The sequence below is a fragment of the Gorilla gorilla genome, chromosome 13 (genome assembly GCF_029281585.2).
Source record: "Gorilla gorilla gorilla isolate KB3781 chromosome 13, NHGRI_mGorGor1-v2.1_pri, whole genome shotgun sequence".
NCBI classification, from domain to species: Eukaryota; Metazoa; Chordata; class Mammalia; order Primates; family Hominidae; genus Gorilla; species Gorilla gorilla.
In genome coordinates this window covers 69,156,032-69,175,103 of record NC_073237.2, presented here as the reverse complement: position 1 = coordinate 69,175,103, position 19,072 = coordinate 69,156,032, and the positions used below count along the sequence as shown (strand labels likewise).

The 19,072-nt window shown below is 37.8% G+C and overlaps 1 protein-coding gene across 2 annotated transcripts in view; it reads left to right on the top strand.

The window, feature by feature from the left end:
• The window catches only part of ALDH1A1 (aldehyde dehydrogenase 1 family member A1), a 179,779-nt gene that overhangs the window by 118,639 nt on the left and 42,068 nt on the right, over positions 1-19,072 (top strand). The window contains exon 2 of one of the 2 annotated variants that reach the window (XM_004048130.5): positions 8,677-8,756. The exons of the other annotated variant lie outside the window; for it this stretch is intronic. Within the exon in view, the coding sequence (XP_004048178.1) occupies positions 8,691-8,756 (66 nt within the window). The 5' untranslated portion in view covers positions 8,677-8,690. The remainder of the gene's footprint in view (positions 1-8,676; positions 8,757-19,072) is intronic. 2 annotated transcript variants of the gene reach the window in all.

Sequence of the window (19,072 nt, the reverse complement as noted above, 5' to 3'; positions counted from 1 at the left end):
AATTTAAGTTCTTTGTAGATTCTGGATATTAGCCCTTACAACCACTGATTTTTAACTATGAACCAGGCTACCTAGAGAAAGCTTACAATCTTTATTTACCCTTATAGCTAGGTATGGACATGAGACTAAGCTAAGGTCAATGAGCTCCAAGCTCCAGGGAAACCTCCTCAAAATGTAGATGGACCCTAGACCTTTGTCACTTTCCTCTGAGTCCTGGAATTTAAATGTAATGGTTGGAGTTCTAGCAGTCTTCTTTTATCAGGAGGCAAAGAGCCATACCTTAGGGATGTTAGAGCAGTGAGCTGGAAGCAGCCTCTGTATTTCCATTCTGACACCATGGCTGCCATGGACAACCTGCTTACAATCTGTTTATGTGAGAGAAGAATCCATTTCCATCTTGAATATTTATTTTGGGTTTTCCATCAGAGGCAGCCAAATTTAATCCTAACTGATCTAACGACAAAGAGAAAGCACAAGTACATCAGTAATTACAATAGATATAAATAAAGGAGTAAATATATATACACAGTAAATACATATTAAACATAAACATTAAATAAAGACAGGTTGGATTAAAAAGCAGTCCAGCCGTATGCTCTTTAAAACCTAAATCTAAAATATAAGGACACTGGAAATTTGAAAGTGTTAATTTGTTTCATTAAATAAACTTAATATTTTAACAGAAAAAAAAAAAGTCAAGAAACTGCCAATGCCTGAAGTTCGGTTGGTGTTGTTTTGTCCTAATCAGAGACAGGAAATTCAAGAAAAAGATTATGTTGCAAAAATGATAATGTGTTCCTTTAGTGGTCTTAAAACATAAAATAAAGGACTAGGTAGTAACCTAAGTGAAAGGCGACTAGAATAACTAATAGAGATAGATCGAGGTCTATGTTGTAGTGCAGTTATTCTCAAACTTGAGCATGAATCAGAATCACCTGGAGGGCTTGTTACACCACAAATTGCTGAGCCCCACCCGAGAGTTTCTGATTCAGTAGGTCTAAGATGGGGTCAGACACTGCATTTCTAAAAGGTTCCCAGTGGATGTAGTTGTTGCTCCAACTTTGAGAACCTTTACTACTCAGCTTCATGGTTGCACTATGAGAAAATGGAACCCAGAGCTGCTTCAATGGTTCTGACAGCTGACCACACATTAGAATTACCTAAGGCACTTTAAACACACCTGGGCTCAAACTACTCCTACAGAGTCAGAATCTTTTATTTTTTGTTTGTTTGTTTTGAATTCCCCAGGTGATTTTAATGGGTAGCAGAGAGGCTAAAACTATTCTTCAGGTCTTCTGACAGTTTAAGAAGTTAAAATCTGGGGTTTAAAATGTTTCTAATTTGTACAGTATTGCACAGTACACATAAAACAAATATGCAGGCTCTCAGGTTTGCAAACCCAGCTACATGATGAGGTGTGGCATTTAGCTTAGTTATCTGACAAGCAGTTGAAATGCAAAGCCAGGGCCTGGAAGATAAATTTGGATTGTGGTCATAGATCTGGATATGTATGTGTAACTTTAAAATGTGAAAACAAATTCAAGCAAGCGAATGCAAACCAAAAGTTTTATATTCTCCAAATACAATAATTACTTTAAAAAGCAAAAGCTTTCACAGAAATCGTTAGTTATTGCATAATGCTTTTGCGATATAATAAATATTTATAATGCAACCAAAACTGGAAGGTTTTTAAAATGTAACTCTTTCTTCCTCTCTCACCATATAACATACTTGCTCCTTCTTTGCCTTCTGCGATGAGTAAAAGCTTTCCGAGGCTTCAACAGAAGCAGAGCAGATGCTGGTGCCATGCTTGTACAGCCTGCAGAATTGTCAGCCAAATAAACCTCTTTAAAAAAAATTATAACTTATCTAGTCTCAGGTATTTCTTTATAGCAACATAAAATGCATTAACATCAAAAATTGGCACCAAAGAGTGAGGCATTTCTATAAAGATACTAGAAAATGTGAGCAGCTTTGGAACTGGGTAACAGGAAGAAATTCGAAGAGTTTGTTGGGGAGGGGGTACTCGGAAGAGGACAGAAAGATGAGAGAAAGTTTGGAACTTCTTGGAAACTGGTTAAGTGACTGTGACCAAAATGCTGATAGAAATATGGACAGTGAAGACCAGGCTGATGAGGTCTCAGATGGAAATAAGGAATTTATTGGAAACTGGAGCAAAGGTTACCTTTGTTATGCCCTAGCAAAGAACCTGGCTGCATTGTGTCCATGCTGTAGGGATTTATGGAAATTTAAACTTAAGTGTAATGACTTAGAATCTGGCAGGAAAAAATTTCTAAGCAGCAAAGCACTGAAGATGTGGCATGGCTGCTTCTAATAACCTATGATCAGATTTGGGAGCAAAGGAAAAACTTAAAGTTGTAACTTATAATTAAAAGCAAAGCAGAGTGTAAAAATTCAGAAAATTTTCAGCCTGAACATGTGGTAGAGAAGGAAAGAGCATTTTCGGGAGAAGAACCCACCAGGTGGAGGAACAACCACTTGCTAGAGAGATTTGCATAACTAAAAGGGAGCCAAGTGCTAATATTCAAGACAAGGAGAGAAAGGCCTCAAAGCCATTTCAAAGCCCTCCCACCACAGACCCAGAGGCTTAGGAAGGAAGAGTGGTTCTCAGGGTCAGATTCAGAGCCCTGCTGCCCTACACTACCTTGGGACATTGCTCCCCATACCAGGCCTCTCTGGCTCTAGCCTTGGCTCAAAAGGCCTTAGATACTGCTCTGGCCACTGCTTCAGAGGATGAAACCATAAGGCTTGGCAGCTTCCATGCAATGTTAAGTCTGCAGGTATTCAGACTGGTGCCCAGGCAGGAACCTGATGCAGGGGCAGAGCTCCCACATAGGACTTCTACTAGAGCAGTGCTAAGTGGAAATGTGGGGTTAGAGCCCCAAACAGAGTCCTCACCAGGGCATTGCCTAGTGGAACTGTAGGAATGGGGCCACTGCCCTCTAGGCCCAGCAGCCTGTACTCTGAGCCTGGAAATGCTGCAGGCATTCACTCCAGCCCTTGCAAACAGCCATGTGGGTTGTGCCCAGCAAAGCCATGGGGACAGGGCTACCAGAGGCCTCAGGACCACATTTCTCACACCAGAATGCAGAGCATGGAGTCAAGGATTACGGTGGAGCTTTAAGGTTTAACGACTACCCTGATGGATTTTGAACTTGTGTAGGTCCCATTGCACCTTGCTTTTGGCCAATTTCTCCCTTTTGGAATGGAAATGTTTACCAAGTGCCTGTACTACCATTGTATATTGGAAGTAAACAACTTGTTTATTATTTTACAGACTCACAGGTAAAAGAAACTTGCCTTGAGTCTCAGATGAGGCTTGAGACTTTGAACTTTTGAGTTGATGCTGGAACAAGCTAGGATTCTGGAGGACTATTGAAAAGGAATGATGTATTTTGCCATGTGAGAAGAACATGAGATTTGGGGGACCTGGGGCAGAATAATATATTTTGGATGTTTTTACCCCACAAATCTTATGTTGAAATGTAATCTCCAGTGCTGAAGGTGGGGTCTAGTGGGAGGTGTTTGTGTCATGCAGGTGGATCTCTCATGAATGACTTGGTGCTCTCCCCATGGTAATAAATTTACAGGAGAGCTGGTTATATAAGAGCCTGACACATTCCCCCTCTCTCTTGCTCCCTCTCTCTCCATGTGACATATATGCTCCCCCTTTGCCTTCTGCCATGAGTAAAAGCTTCCTGAGGCTTCACCAGAAGCTGAGCAGATGCTGGTGCCATGCTTGTACAGCCTACAGAAACATGAGCCAAATAAACCTCTTTCTCATCTTTACTCTCTCTATATATACACATACATATATATACATAAATATATATGTATATAAAATATATAAAACACCTGGTGAGTTTTTCATTGTAAGGTACAGATAGAAAGCTTACCCTTATTTAAATGAGAATATTTAGATAGTAACAATAAACCTGAATGACACAAAGAATGACGGGTGCATGATCAATGACAACATATACATTTTGACATCTATGAACTTGAACTTTTATTGATTAGTGCATTAGTTTCCCATGGCTGCTGTAACAATTATAAACTTGGTGGTTTAAAACAACACTTTTAGAAGCCAGAGATCTGAAATCAGTTTCACTGGCCAATATCAAAGGAGTGGACAGGTCAGGCTCTCTCCAGAGATTCTTGGAAAGAATCCATTGTCTTATGTTTTCCAGTTTATAGAGCTTTATTCTTTAATTATTTGTCTTCTGGTCCCGTTCAACAGCTTCAAAATATTGATTCATTGCCAGGGCAGTTGCTTATATGAAAATTAAACTGAATATATTACAAACAATATCATAAAATTTCTAAACACATTGTTGGATAATCTGCATGAGAATTGTAAAAAAAAAAAAAAGAAAAAATTGTGGAAATCTCAAAGTAGTCTACATTTTGATTGACTCATTGATGTCTTTCGTGTCTTTCTTTCTACACATTAAGGAAACAAACTGGAAACTAGACAAAACACTATGAGTACTATTTATGCAAGATTATTTCAAATTCCAAGCAGCAAATCCAGTTCCAAGAAATGGCCTCAACCCATAAGGTTTAGCAAAAACCTATTTAAACTCAAATAATTATCTTACAGAGGCTTTAATGTACTGTTTCTTTTAGTGACCTTACTAATCAGTTAGTGTCCTGGTTAGACCAGATAAGAGGGGCATCTATCCTATCTCAGTAACACAAGCCAAAGAGAAGAACAATGAAAGGATATGTAAAGAGCAGGAGAAATCAGAGGTGAGGAAATTTTTCCAATTGAAGAAGAATGGCATGTGAACAGAAATTAGTCAACAAATACCTATGTTCATATACTTGAATTCTGCCTTCCACTTCCATTTTTAACATCAACTTGTCAACTAAGTACAGACTCTCTCACTGCATACAAGATCCACTTTTCCCAAATTATTAAAACTCAAATAAGCATAAGAGCAATGTGGTATCTGATAAAAATGTAGTAATCTAAAGCATAGGGATAGATTTCTTGCTAGGTTTACCAACAGGCAGACATGCTAAGGCAACAGAGAATAGTTAGGGGAGTGGTCATGTAACTGGAGTAGGAGAGGTTCATCTTCAATAAATGGTTCCAGGATCTTGAAATCAGGAAATATGAAAAGAAACTGTCTTAGTTCATTCAGGCTGCTATAACAAAAATGCCATAGACTGAGTGGCATATAAGCAAGAGGAATTAATTTCTCACAGTTCTGGAAGCTTGAAGTCTGAAATTAGGGTGCCAACATAGTTGGGTTCTGGTGAGAGCCCTCTTTTGGATTACAGACTGCCAACGTCTCATTGCATCCACACATGGCAGAAACAGCAAGAGATCTCTCTGGAGTCCCTTTTATAAAAGCACTGATCCATTCATGAGGGTCCTACCCTCATAACCTCATTACCTCCTAATATGATTTGGCTCTGTGTCCCCACCCAAATCTCACCTTGAATTGTAGTTCCCATAATCCCCACATGTCATGGGAGGGATCCGGTGGGAGGTACTTTAATCATGGAGGGGGTTTACCATCATCCTGTTCTCATGATAATAAGTGAATTCTCATGAGATCTGATGGTTTTATAAAGGGGTTTTCCCCCTTTTGCTGAGCACTTCTCCTTGCTGCCACCATGTGAAGAAGGACGTTGTTTGCTTCCCCTTCCACTGTGATTGTAAGTTTCCTAAGGCCTCCCCAGCCATGCTGAACTGTGAGTCAATTAAACCTCTTTCCTTTATAAATTACCGAGTCTCAAGTATGTCTTTATTAGTAGCATGGGAATGGACTAATACACCTCCCAAAGGCTCCATCTCCTAATACCATCACATGGGGGGTTAGGATTTCAACATATCCATTGTGACTGGACAAAAAACATTCAGTCCATTGCAGAAGCTATTTTTAATTCATCATATGACTTTTTTCAACATTTTTTAAAAAATTTTAAGTACTGGGTGGCAGATTAGTTTCCTTTTATCTTTTCAGGAACTGAGGATTGGACGGAGTTCTGGAGATGTTTGTTGTGAAATGAAAGAGTAGTTTCAAGAATGGTTGAAGTCATAATCTATATGTTTCTTGGTATAATGAAAGCTTTCACAAATGGCTGGAGAAGTCAAATTCAAGAGATGAATAAACTATCCTCTTATGTTTCTTGCTTCTCTCTCCATATGTGCGTGTGCCTGTGTGTGTGTGTGTGTGTGTGTGTGATTTAGTTTGTTCATAAGGAGGAAAAAGAAGATGAAACATCATTTGTCGATTACTCTCAAGTTAAAGGGACAGCTCCTCCTCTGCCGCATAGTCCTGGCATACCATAAAAACGTACAATCCTGGGTCCAGTCCTAAAATGTGCAACCTTGGTCCCTAGGTTCTCACAAAAGCCACTATTTCCTCTGTAAGGGATAGAAGTAGTCTGATGAAATCTTTTCCTCATATGCAGCAATTCCCAGAAATATGCTATTCTACAAAATAAGCTCTCAGGGCAGGATGATGCTTACCTCAAAAATATAGGTTTCAGGCCCTGTGGTTTCTAGGCAGAAAAGATCTGCTTAAGTGAGGTTAAGGCTAAAGAATTATGGATGCATAAATGATACTTAGTAAATATTTGCTGAAATTAAATGGGCAGGTGTGGTAACCTGTCTCCAAAGCAACTCCTTTTGCCTACATTCAGGAATGCCTGGTATAAAGGGACTGTTCTTACATAATTATCCAATAAAATACAATCGAGAATGATCATATAAGAAGTGAGATGACAAGCCAAGTATGTTATGAAGCCTTGAGCTTTCATCGCCTGGACATCAAATCAACCAGTATTTGAATCCACAAACAACTGTGACTCTGGGAGAAGAAAGCAGCAAAACACAGCTGTTTGGGCATGGCCAGAGCACCACTCTCAAGTTATGTAACAGCTGTTGTGTAATTGTGCGTTTAACTCAAAACACATTTTTGAGAGAGAAAACAATTAGACTTTCCAAAAAGAAAGAAACAGAGAAATGTTGAAAGAACACAGAAGTTTCTATCTGGTCTTCAAACATGAGACACGGGGGAGTCAAAGGCATTGGGAATGATATTGCCTTAGAATCTAGGGAGTTGGCTCGTGCACCAAATCTGGCCTGCCTTCCGTCTTTTTAAATAAAGTTCTATAGGAAAACAACTACACCCATTAATTTACCTATCATCTACAGTTTCTTATATAAGTAAATTATATCAGAAACCATCCAGCCCAGAGGCTGAAAATATTTACAGAAAAAGTTTTGCAAACTCTTGTCTTAGATGAATAAGAAGTTATGTTTAAATACCTGTAAGGGTGACTATTCACTGAGAAAACCAAAGCAGTTGATGCTTGAACCCATGTAGGAGTTCTCTTGTGGAGAATAGGGCAGAAATAGTAAACAGAAATAAGAGCCCAGGTTTGGGAGTCAGACTGGCCTGAAATGAAATTCTGGTCCTGCACTAATAGATCTGTGACCATAAGTAAGCTACTCACCCTCTGTATGTCTCTAAAATGGGGATATGAAATGAGGGTAGAAAGGGAAATAAGTGCTGCACCTGATTTGGGCAAACAATTCAGAAATTTTTAGTTTCCGTATGTAAGTCCCATATTCAGGGGAATTGGCAAGTTTCACTAGAAAAAAAAATTGGTTGATTCTTCATAATCAGAGCATCCAAAGTATTTTATCTTGTTCCTATTGTAACGTTTGCTAGAGCTACAATACAATAAAGTATTGTACTTAAAATGGGAGTAACACTGTTTAAAAAATTGTCCTTCAGCTAAACATTAATTTAAGAACTTGAATTGTTTGGAAGCCCTGCTTAAATTTAGCCTTTGTACGCTGCCTATATTGATAAATACAGACAACTTCCAAAACCAGGATTACTTTCATTTTAAATGAGTTTTAATAGATGATATTGCCATATTTCTAATTGTGGTGATTGTGTGTGACAGTGTGTTCCGAATTCCCTAAAAGTCCTGCTGGCTTTTCTGTTCACATATAGAAAATAAAGATAATTTAGGGCTTCTGAGATCACAGTAGGTCTACTTACCCAGCACTGAAAATACACAAGACTGATACGATATTTTAAAACTAACTTAGGGTAGGGTGTAGATAAAGGGCCTTTCTTCCCCAAACAGCACCTTGATTTTCTGGGAGATGGACTGATTTCCTGAAAGCCTTGTCCTGAAGACACCTGGCCAGGGTTCTCTGCTCACCAGCTTCTACTGAGAACAAGTGCCCTTTTAGACTCTTTTCAATCCTCAAATTCTCTGATTCCAAGTCTGTCAGAGAACAGAAAGTTACATAGTAGCATTAAAAAGCATGAGAAGTCAAAAAAATAATAACTGGCCTTAGTGGCCAGAGCAGCTGCTGCATACACTTATCACAGGTTTCGGCTTTGTAAATTAATTCATCTGCAAATAGTGCACTGTCTCCAGGTACAACTTCGATGCTGGAGCACTGGTTTCTTAAGGATTTAAGTTTAAAGTCAAAGGCTTCCTGCCCTAGGTGTTACAAATAAGTAGTGTCGTTTTCTTTTTTTGCTCTGAGTTTGTTCATCCAATCGTATCCGAGTATGCAAATAAACTTTAGCCCGTGCAGATAAAAAAGGAACAAATAAAGCCAAGTGCTCTATCAGAACCAAATTGCTGAGCCAGTCACCTGTGTTCCAGGAGCCGAATCAGAAATGTCATCCTCAGGCACGCCAGACTTACCTGTCCTACTCACCGATTTGAAGATTCAATATACTAAGGTGAGTAAAACTTCTATTTTCTGCTTTGACTCGGGTTTGCAAAAACTGCATTTATGTAAAGCATTAAAGGTCAATTTAAGTAAACTTGTGTAAAGAGCCTTTTGCAAATATAAAAATAAAAGGCATGCAAAATGCAGGTCTCAGTTTAGTGTCCTGATCAAATATGATCTAAATCATATCAGACAATCTTTCATAAATTTATTTCTTAAAATATTTCCAAGCGAAAGGAATTCTCTTCTGTGTGAAAGGATTCTTATACCAGGATTCAGAGGACTTTACTAAGCACTTCTATCAACTTCACTATAGCCGGCATGTATGATAAGAGAGCAAAATACTCACTAGAGAAGCTTACTGGAAAGAACCAAACGAGTAGGAACAATAGAAAGCAAACAAGGAGAAAGAGAGCATACTGAAATAACATAACTTTCCAATATGTTTAATAAAATGAGTGTTAAAATAGGGGGACTTAAGTCTGATAATTGGATTCGAAAATCTTCAGATGGACTTGCATTATTTTGCATATTTTGGTGGGGGGAAGAAAAGCATTATTTCTTCAGCCAAGTTTGTTGCCATTGGAGCAGATGTGTAATTGTTAACTGATAAATATTTAGAGAAACAAGAGCAGGAGCTAGATCCAGACTTTAAAATCCACAGCTGGGGGGAACTAGGAAATGGATCCTGCTTGAGTCGTTCTGAGAGTAACTCTGAACTTTGCCGTTTCACACTGCTTTCCTGTCAGATCCTAGAACTCCAAAACAAACAAATGAATAAAACACAATCTAACCAAAATTACTTGAAGTTATCTTTATGGTGTGATGCAGAAAGTATGGTAAGAAATTAACTCTTGCAAATCAAGGGAGAGCCATTTTGCTGTCTGAATTAGCCAACAGAAAAACAAAGGGCATTATAATTTAATGATAAAGTAAAAGTCCCCACTGTTATATATTTATTTCCTTACTTGTAACCATGGATGGCTTTGAAATCCCAAGGACTGTTGCATTTTCATTTTCATAAAGCACAACAAATGAGGAAGTTGCTCAGCTGATTGGCTCTTTTCTTCAGGAAAGTAGCAGCAGAGATCAGATTGTGCCTTTAACATGGTTGACCAGCAGCTATGAAGTGTATTTTAAGGTATTGTTATCACGAGGTTTTGTTAAAGAGGAAAGATTTTTTCCATTTAGTTTTACTACAAATGGTAGCATGAAAAATGCAGTAAATCCATACCCTCAAACAATTTACATTTGGCAAAGGTATGTCCAAAAGATTGCAAGAGTCCAGTCTCCCTCATTTTCTTATTCCAAGTTTGTCATTCACAAGAAATTTCAATTGAAAGTAGATACATTTAAAAATACATTTCATGAAGCTCAAAATTGTTGACAATGCTTAGATTATTGTATTACTATTATTAATGGGATTTTTTTTTTTAATGATACTGCCTAGGAAGATATTTTGGTAGTCTGGATGCCCCTGTCTCCCCACTCCTTTGGCTTTGCAGAAGTTTGCAAAGTCTTCCTTGTGTGTGTATTTCAAGGAAGCTCTAATGTAAATAACCTTCCTGCTGAATTAAGCTTCACTTAGTAGTAATTAATTAAGCACGTAAGAAGCGGTACTAGACAAATGAGATGGTCCTAAAAATCTAACAGACCTAATGAACCCTTAACACAGAGAGATGATTTTGAGATTGAAACCTATTCACTTCGAAGTCACTGTGCAACAACTCCCCTCTAGGGAAAGTGACTGACCTAAGTGTCCAAAAGAAGGCAAGACTCAAAGAGCAGGCTTTTTGCTCTGTGTTTAAGAACTTTTCTGGGTAAAAATACTCCAAACAAGTCAGTGAATTTTGATTTCTCATGCATCTTCTATATAAATCTGTTCTGCTCAGATAACATTTTATTGTTTAATTTATTGGTTACAGCGTTTTCACACTTGGGAGGACACCAGTTATGTATGTAATTAAATCTAAATGGGTGAACTTTTTCAAATGCCTTCGCATTTTTTTTTTACTATGTCCCAGTGAAGAATTGGATTGAATTTGCTCTTGCAAGAGGAGTTAAAAAAAATGATGGTTATTAACTATAATAAGTTCCCTGGTTACAAACCAAGTAAGCAAGGAGTTTATAGTGTCTGAGGAATTATCTTCTATTACCAGCCCCTGAAGTCTTGTGTTATTTTTCTGTTACTATTCTAATGTCCTTTTTTATTATTATTATAGCTAGAAGTATATTGGTTGTTAGGACAAGTTGGAGAGAAAAGACAGGGTTGAGTAAAAAAAAAATATTACAACTACGATAGAAAAGCTACATACTCTCAAGCTTGGGACTGCTTTTCACCCAAACAAAAGAATTTATTGATGCATATCTTTTTATGACTTATTTTCTAGTACAGTCTGATTATTTCTTTGTTGGGGTAGATTAAAGAGAGATCAGAGTTTAAGAAAGGCTTTCTAAAATTATACAAAAGCTTTTGGAATTTAAAACCTCAAAAACATCGTTATAAATTCACTAATATGAACTCGTATCCCATCCTTATCCTCATTACTCCTCTTTCCAACTCTAAATGAACCCCACATTTTCCATTTTATTGAGCCTTTAAATGAAGAGATTCTTTGAAAGTTATGTGATCATTGGGCAAGCTACATTACTTCTCTCTGCCTTGGTTTTCTTATGTTTAAAATGGGGATGATAAAGGCACCTATTTTCTAAGGTCGATGAAAGTATTAAACGAACTTAATGCATACAAAGCCCTTGAAATAATGCCTGGACATGGGAAATGATTTAACGTTAGTGATCCTAGTTCTGTTTTTCTGAATCCTTTCCAGTTTTTCCAGAATTTTCCCTTTTACCCAACCTTTCCTAGACCTGTTTCCCACAAGTATTCCTCACGTCTTCTCCTAGCTTTTCTGTCACTCTTTTTTGTACAGTCACGTCCCATCTGACAAAGATTGCATCAGAGTGAAGTTCCAAGGGTCTTCCAAGATTTCAGGGATCAAAAATTTTCTCCTACAGGATTCGGTAACTTTGTTTGCCATTCTCCCTTCACAATATTGTTGTTTTACCTTTTCTTTTTTCTTTTTTTTTTTTATAAAAAGGAAATAGGAAATTCAAGAAGACAAGCATTCTCAGACAGAATTCAAACGCCAAAATGTTTAACTTAATTAGTAAGCTTCACTTATTAAACCATGGTTTGTTCATGCTACAAAAGACCTTCATCAGCTAATGACATTTTACTCATACACACACACACACACACACACACACACACACAATAAATAATTATAGGTAAAATTTATTGTGCTTACTCTGCCATGACTGTTTAAGTTCTTGACAATGATTTTATTTAATCCTCATAATAACCCTATGAGGAGGTTAGTATTGCTGTTTCACAGTTCAGGGAACTGAGGAACAGAGCGGCTATGTAACTTACTAAAGTTACACAACAAGTAAGTGACAAAGCTACACTGCCAATGCTGGCAGTTTGAGCTAACACACTAGCAAGAGACTTGTCTAAGGTCAATTCCACTACTCTGGGACACTGACTTGCCAGAATCCTCTTGTATCCTTCTTCATCCTGACTTTCATTTGCCCATTGCTGATTACCATGGTCTTTCCAGCTGCTGCTCAGCTGTTCCCAGGCCAACAAGAGAAAGTTTGCAGCCAACTTAGAAAAAGAGAACAATAGGGAAATTGAAAGGAAATAGGTTTTCTGCTTTGACTGAAAATGTGACGTTTGGGCTAGGAGAGGCTATGAGGCAGAAGACTTTGACATGGATGTGAAATGTCTGCGTGAACTACGTTTCTTCAACTCCTATGGAATCGATTTTGGTTAGAGTAGGAGATTGCTTTCCTAGATTTCTGGTTTTGTTTAACCCTTCTGGGTTAAAGAGATATTTTCAATGGAGAAGAGTTATGAATCATTGAATAATACGTCCCAGGCACGATTTGAAGTGCTTCTTTTCCCCCATGATTATCTCTTTAAATTCTTACAACAAACAAATTCAGCTACATGAACTTCCAAATACCTCCTTTGTCCCCTTTGCTTGTTTCTCCCTTTTGCTTTTCGTTTCTCCCATATTTCCCTTCCTCTTATTTAACAAGGCCTTGAACGAGTGCCCTATGCTAGTTCTCATGATATAAGGGGGCTAATATGATCCACGTCTCATGCAGCCTCTATTCCTGGAAGGTGTGTGGAATAGTGTGGGGCAGAAAATAAGAGAATGCTTTAATCAGAAATTAGGATAAATGTTTAAAGCAAAAGAACTGAAATCTGAGAGAATATGAGTAGAAGAGCTTTTGATGAGGATTTTTAGGAAGGTGCTTTAAAGGTAAGCCTGAGGGATGTAGAGAATAAGGTGGCCAAGAGTGGGGAAGAACAAAGATCCAGAGGTCTTACCACATGCAAAGACCCCGAGGACAAGAGCATGTTATGCTCAAAGAACTATCCAAAGGCTAATCTGGCTGGAGTAAAGTGAATAAGGGAGAGAATGGATGAGACGAAACTGAAATACAGGCTGGGGCCAGATCGGCTGGCGGATTTTGAGGAAAATCACCGAGAGGTGCTTAAAACAGGAGAGGACTTATGTTCAAGGCAAAGCTGATCGTGCTGTGATGCTGCTTTCACTTGGGAAATGTTTTTAACTTCCTTCCAACTGAAGCAATATTTTGTTTGCTTTGGGCTTGGAGGCAGGTGAAAAAATAGCTGACTGGCTGCAAGGTGCAGTGACTGAACAAGCTAAACCTGGCTTCAATTTCCAGCTATTCTATGTATTTAATTATATGACCTTGGCCAAGCTTCTCATCCCCTGGAGCTTCAGTTCCTCTGTTTGTGAATTGGGAATGAGAATGACTACCTTGGGAAGTGGCTGTGAGAATTAAGTGAGGTAATTTGTGGAATGTGGCTGGCACTTATTAACTACTTAGTCCTTTCTCTCCTTGATTCTCTTTCCCAAGATGACTCCTAGAATTATATGATCATTCTGTTCTCAATGTAAGTTATATTTATACTGCTTATCACAGCTCAAAACTGATTTCATATATTTCTCTCATTTGAGGCTCATCATTAACCACTGGGAGGAGCTAGAAAAGATGTTAGCAGAGTCCCATTTCAAAGCTGAGGAGCCCGAGCTCAGAGATCATGACTGACTTAAGGTCACATAGCTCTTAAAATGCAAAAGTAGAATAAACTGGATTCTAAATCTTTTTATCTTGGATCTGATGCTTTCCCACATGATATCCTTTTTTCCTTAAATATCAAAACCAGTAGTACTAGAAGCTCACTCAAGAAAACCTAATCAAGAAAAAAATCTGAAGTAAATAACACATATCCTAAGAGAAGAGGGTATTATCCCCCTTTCCCAATTAGCTCTAACAACTGTTTTCACACCTATTACTGCATTTTTATCATTCATTCCTTACTGTGGTTGAAAGAATAGATCTAGGCTGAAGTCTGAGATTCTGTGTTCTTAACAGTCTTTCAGCTTTTGCTGATGCTACCAAAATGTCTGTTGACCAGCAGCAAGGGTCTAAAAGTTTTAGGTGAGTGAGCCTTATAACTTCAATGCAGCAACCACCTTCCAGTTACTTCACAATAGAGCTTCCAGTTTCTTCCAGAAACCCGCACTCAGCCACATCAGAAACTTTCCTTTCAGAAAGTGCCAGAGCTAAGCAGAAACATGATGATGGCCACAAACCAGTGACAGAACCAATCATTGATTTTAATAGTGGGAGATAATCATTTACTAATATTTAGAATGCAATACCTTAGCTCATCTCTGAGGACTGCTGTCTTGGCAAGTTGTTTTGTTTTCTGGCACCTGCCTGACTGTAAGAAAATGGAATTAACAATTCTAAAGTAAAGAACTCATGTCCTAAGAGAGGGTATTGTCCCCATTTCATAAGGGCTCTCAGTACAACTCTTTATATAACTTTGTAACAGGGACTTTAACCTATTGAATTTGTCACTACATACTTGCCAGAATGAGGGAAACACTCTTAGAGAATATGAAAAATAACTCATTTGAAGACCAACCCAAAGTAAAGGTAATGACTCTGAAATGGCATGGATAATGTATAGGATGATATGTTGCAAATCAGCATAAAATAAATCTCATAGAAATACAGACATCAAACAGAGATATCTGAAAATAGCAATTATCTGGCTTGGGATGGTGGTGTGGGGGGGTGCACTTTGGTTTGATTTATCACGATGCTATTATAACTATAGCCAGGGGATACATTATATGTTTACCAAGTGTAAGTGACAACATAGAACCATGTTCAAAAGAATTTGAGCAAGGATTGCTTCACAAACCCTTACTTAAAATCTAATAAATCAGAAAAGTAAATCTGTGTAATACTGGTTTTCCTGACGCTGACATGTTTTGGGTGTATAGATGTATATAGCAAAAGTATCCACAAACTTAGAAGCATTGCTTGAGAAGGATGTGAAGTGTTTTTAATATTGGGTTTTCTGATATTATCTCTACCTGATTCATTGTAATGTTTGACTTACTAATGGAAATTTGTTCACTGGGGAATTTGCACAAATCTCACATCTCTAAAAACTTTGCCTGAACCGTTCCCTCCCCCAACCCAGGTCCCATTTCCACTGACTATTTCCACTGCTCTATCGATACTTTTTTAGATGTCAAAGGAATACAAATAACTACTGAATTATGCTTTATATTTGGCATTCTTTTAGAAGGAAGAGGGCTTACATGCGAGCAATTCTATTACTAGGTCTTGACACTGCTAAAAATGGGCAGAACTTTCTATCGCTTCTACGTCTTAACTCTGATACAGAAAATATATGATGTACAGAAGTTGCTGACAAGTTTTGTTATCATCTCTAGGACACAGTGATGGAGTGGCTCAAAACAAATGCTGTGGCATCTTTTCTCTTTCCCTGACACAATTGAAAAGGCTGACGGGGTTTTGCAAACAACAAGAAAAAAGAGTATATACTCACGTTACTAAAGTCAGACTATAATTTAAAGCAAATGAAAGGAAAATTTTATTTCTCCTATTTTTTGTTTTGGTCATTCTGTCATTTTGTTTTCATTCATTTGATGACAGTTAAAAATTTTCTTTCCCTTTGTTATTTCCTCCTTAATTTCCTTTTACATTTTCTAACTTTGAGTCTCAACGTTTTGCTTTCCTGCCTCGGGGTTAGGGTGCAAAGCAGTTGCCAGAGATCCAGCTTTGATTCTTTTAAATGTTTAACACCCCACCTGACTTTTGTTCAGTCTCTCCTCCTCATTATTCATCCCCGATCTCATACTCCCTGACTCCCAGCGGCCTTTAGTACTTTGGTAGGTTCCTAAGCTGAGAAAAGGTTGACACATTTACAGCACACACCAATCTCCACAGGTTCACACCACCACCCATGCAGCCTGTGCTGTGACTCAGTTCTCAAGTTTGAAAATTCACATGGATGACATTAAATGGGGACTCTCATCACCCTCCCTCTCGTTTGGAAAATCTTAAAAGAAATTCTTTGTGCATTGAAAATGTGATCTCTTAAAATCTCTCTCCCACCAAGAAAGTATTGCCTTCCTTTACAGAGTCTAGGGCTGCTGGCCCAGTCGCTGCCCTGCCGAGATAATATTAATTTAAGGCACTCTGAGTATCTTTTGCAAGGAGTCAGGGGCTCCCCACTTTAGCCCACGGACTCCAAAATCTCATATCAGCAAATAAGGCAAATAGGGCTTTATTTTGCCACTAGTCAAAACTAGCTTTATCCAAGCCAGAAATATTTTGAGAAAATTATGCTTATTTATTTAGAACTGTAGCTTTACAATTCATTAAGACATAATAACTTTTACTCTGGAAAGGCAATTTTTTTCACAATTATGACTAATTCTTGGACACCAGTTGAATCCAGGAAATGGCTACTTGTTTATCAAAGGTAAAATGATGCATTTCTTAAAATGTGGCATATCTAAAATCTGAAGTGTAAAAATCCATTTCTAAGTTGCCTCAACATTTCTATTGATTGCTTCCCCATATAGAAAGTACTTGAAGTCCAAGAGTATGCATAGGCATTTATAATTTCCAATCAATATTGCAAACTGAAGGTTGATGTCTACTTTACATATATATTATTCAAAAGTCACCTAAGTCCAAAATTCATAATTAGAATTGAGTTAATATATAATGGTTACATAGAACCCAAGAATATTTTACTTTTATAGTATCATCTCTTTTCCTCTAAGCTGGCTAAAGGCAAAAAACAAATGGAAAATAAGATTGTCACCATTATAGAACATTCAACAAGCCTAATGTAAATTTTATAATTATTATAACAAACATTCATTAGCCTAGACTTCTCCATATAACCATTAATATAACTACAGGAACAGTGATTATACAAAAACATTTGGTCACACAGTGAGCTGGAAGGCAAATGCCCAATGTAAAGCTCCTATAATTAAAACAGAAAAAAAACGTATTTGAGGTAGGCCCTATGAATAAATTATCTGTAGCTAAGGGGAAGAAAAAGACTGGGCAATACCTGGCCTTCTAATAATCTAGGTCATCACATTACCTATGCCAAATTCCCTTTTCATGCTGAAACGCCTCTGTTTGTGGGAGAATGGCATAATTCATAATTTGTAGACTGCACTGTTACATCACTCTCCTTCAAAACCTTGTGACCTTATGATAGGATTATGAAATTAGTCTCAAGGCTAATTTCTTGGACTCTGGTTGGTCTACTTCAAATCCACTTGGGGTGCTTTAAAATCAGTATTCCTAAACATCCATTTGATCTGGTCTCTCTCCCTTTTTATATCCAGAATAGAGCCTAAACTTCTTTCTCTGGGGATCAGGATCTGCCACAAATTGACTTTATTTTCAATGTCAGGCCTTATCTGTGACTTATGTCCACTGCAACTCCATTCTGTTGGGAGCTGCTCTGTTTACTGTGTTACAAACCTCCAAAGATTTGTCCCCCACTTTACTCTTTTTTTTTTTTTCTTCTTTCCACCAATCCAGTTCCATCCTTCAAAGAAGCATTCTTTCAGCCTATGCCCGTCTACACCATTTATTGACAACACCACTGCTTTGGCCATTTTGCTCCACAGTCTTTAATTCTGTACTGGCTGCTCTTGATATGAATACATTCTCCTCTTAGATTATAAGCCCCTGAGAGCAGAGGCCATGGCTAACTCATCTCTCATTTTTCCACAATAACTGCCAGACTATGTCTCAAGTATTTACTCATTATTGGACAAACACTTTTCTGATAAAGCAAAAGTTACTAATCATGATTATATAAATGTCAACACAAGTTCAAACACAAGTTGGTCTCACAGTGTCCTCCTGTCTTAAAGGTTAAAACTGAATAATGCAGAACAGTGCTGGTAATTTGGGGTCCTCTACAGCTGATCTCTTCAGTTGCCTGCAGGCTGCCAGATAAACATGTGTTATTACTTCAGGTTAATGCTCATTTACAAAACATTCACTGGCTTTAATCTAAAGTGGCAGTTTTATGTACAGCTTAGATGCAAATTCTGATCATGGAACTAGATGGTACATACATACTGTAATAATTCTTTTACCAAAAAGTGTGTAAAGAGAGTAAAATAAGCTATAATATATTGAGAGCATATTATTGAGAACTTGAAACCACAGATTATCACAGACCTAAGGATAAGAGGACTCGGGCGAGAACTAGAAAGTCCGACCACAGGCCTAGCAAAATGTAATTGATTCTGTATGTTGTTTTATTTTATTTTTAATGAAATTACATTGTAGAAGGGTGAAATTCTGGGTCTCTGCCAAAATGAGATCTGTGTTCCCTTAGTTTAGAGGTACAAAATCTAAGGTGGTAATACAATCTTTAGGCAGAGAGAAGGCAGAATTCCCAAGTGAATAAATCTGATGCAGGTTTTGAAAGACTGATTTAAAAGTCTACGGCAGGTATCGCAATATCTTTAGTTTTTTGTTTGGAATTTTATGGGCTGATATGTAGATATCTAACATTAACACAAAGCAGAACATACGTAATTTATCAGTAGGATACTAACATGTTATGTTGGAAAGAAGAAAAAAGAGATTAAATTCAATTGGAGCAACTAGTCAAATCTTCATGAGGAGATGATGCAGTAAGCTAGAATTTGAAGTAAAAATAGAAGAAAATAGTGGAACTCTAGTCTAAAGAACAGTGTGAATAAAAGCATGCTGCAAAAAACAGCATGGTGTTTGAGGCAGTAGAATGAGGCTGGAACAAAGGGTAAACTGAGGGAATGGTAGGGCAAAAGACTGGAAAAGCACGTTGGGGCAAGATCGTGAACCACCTCCAGTGCCATGTTAAGCAGT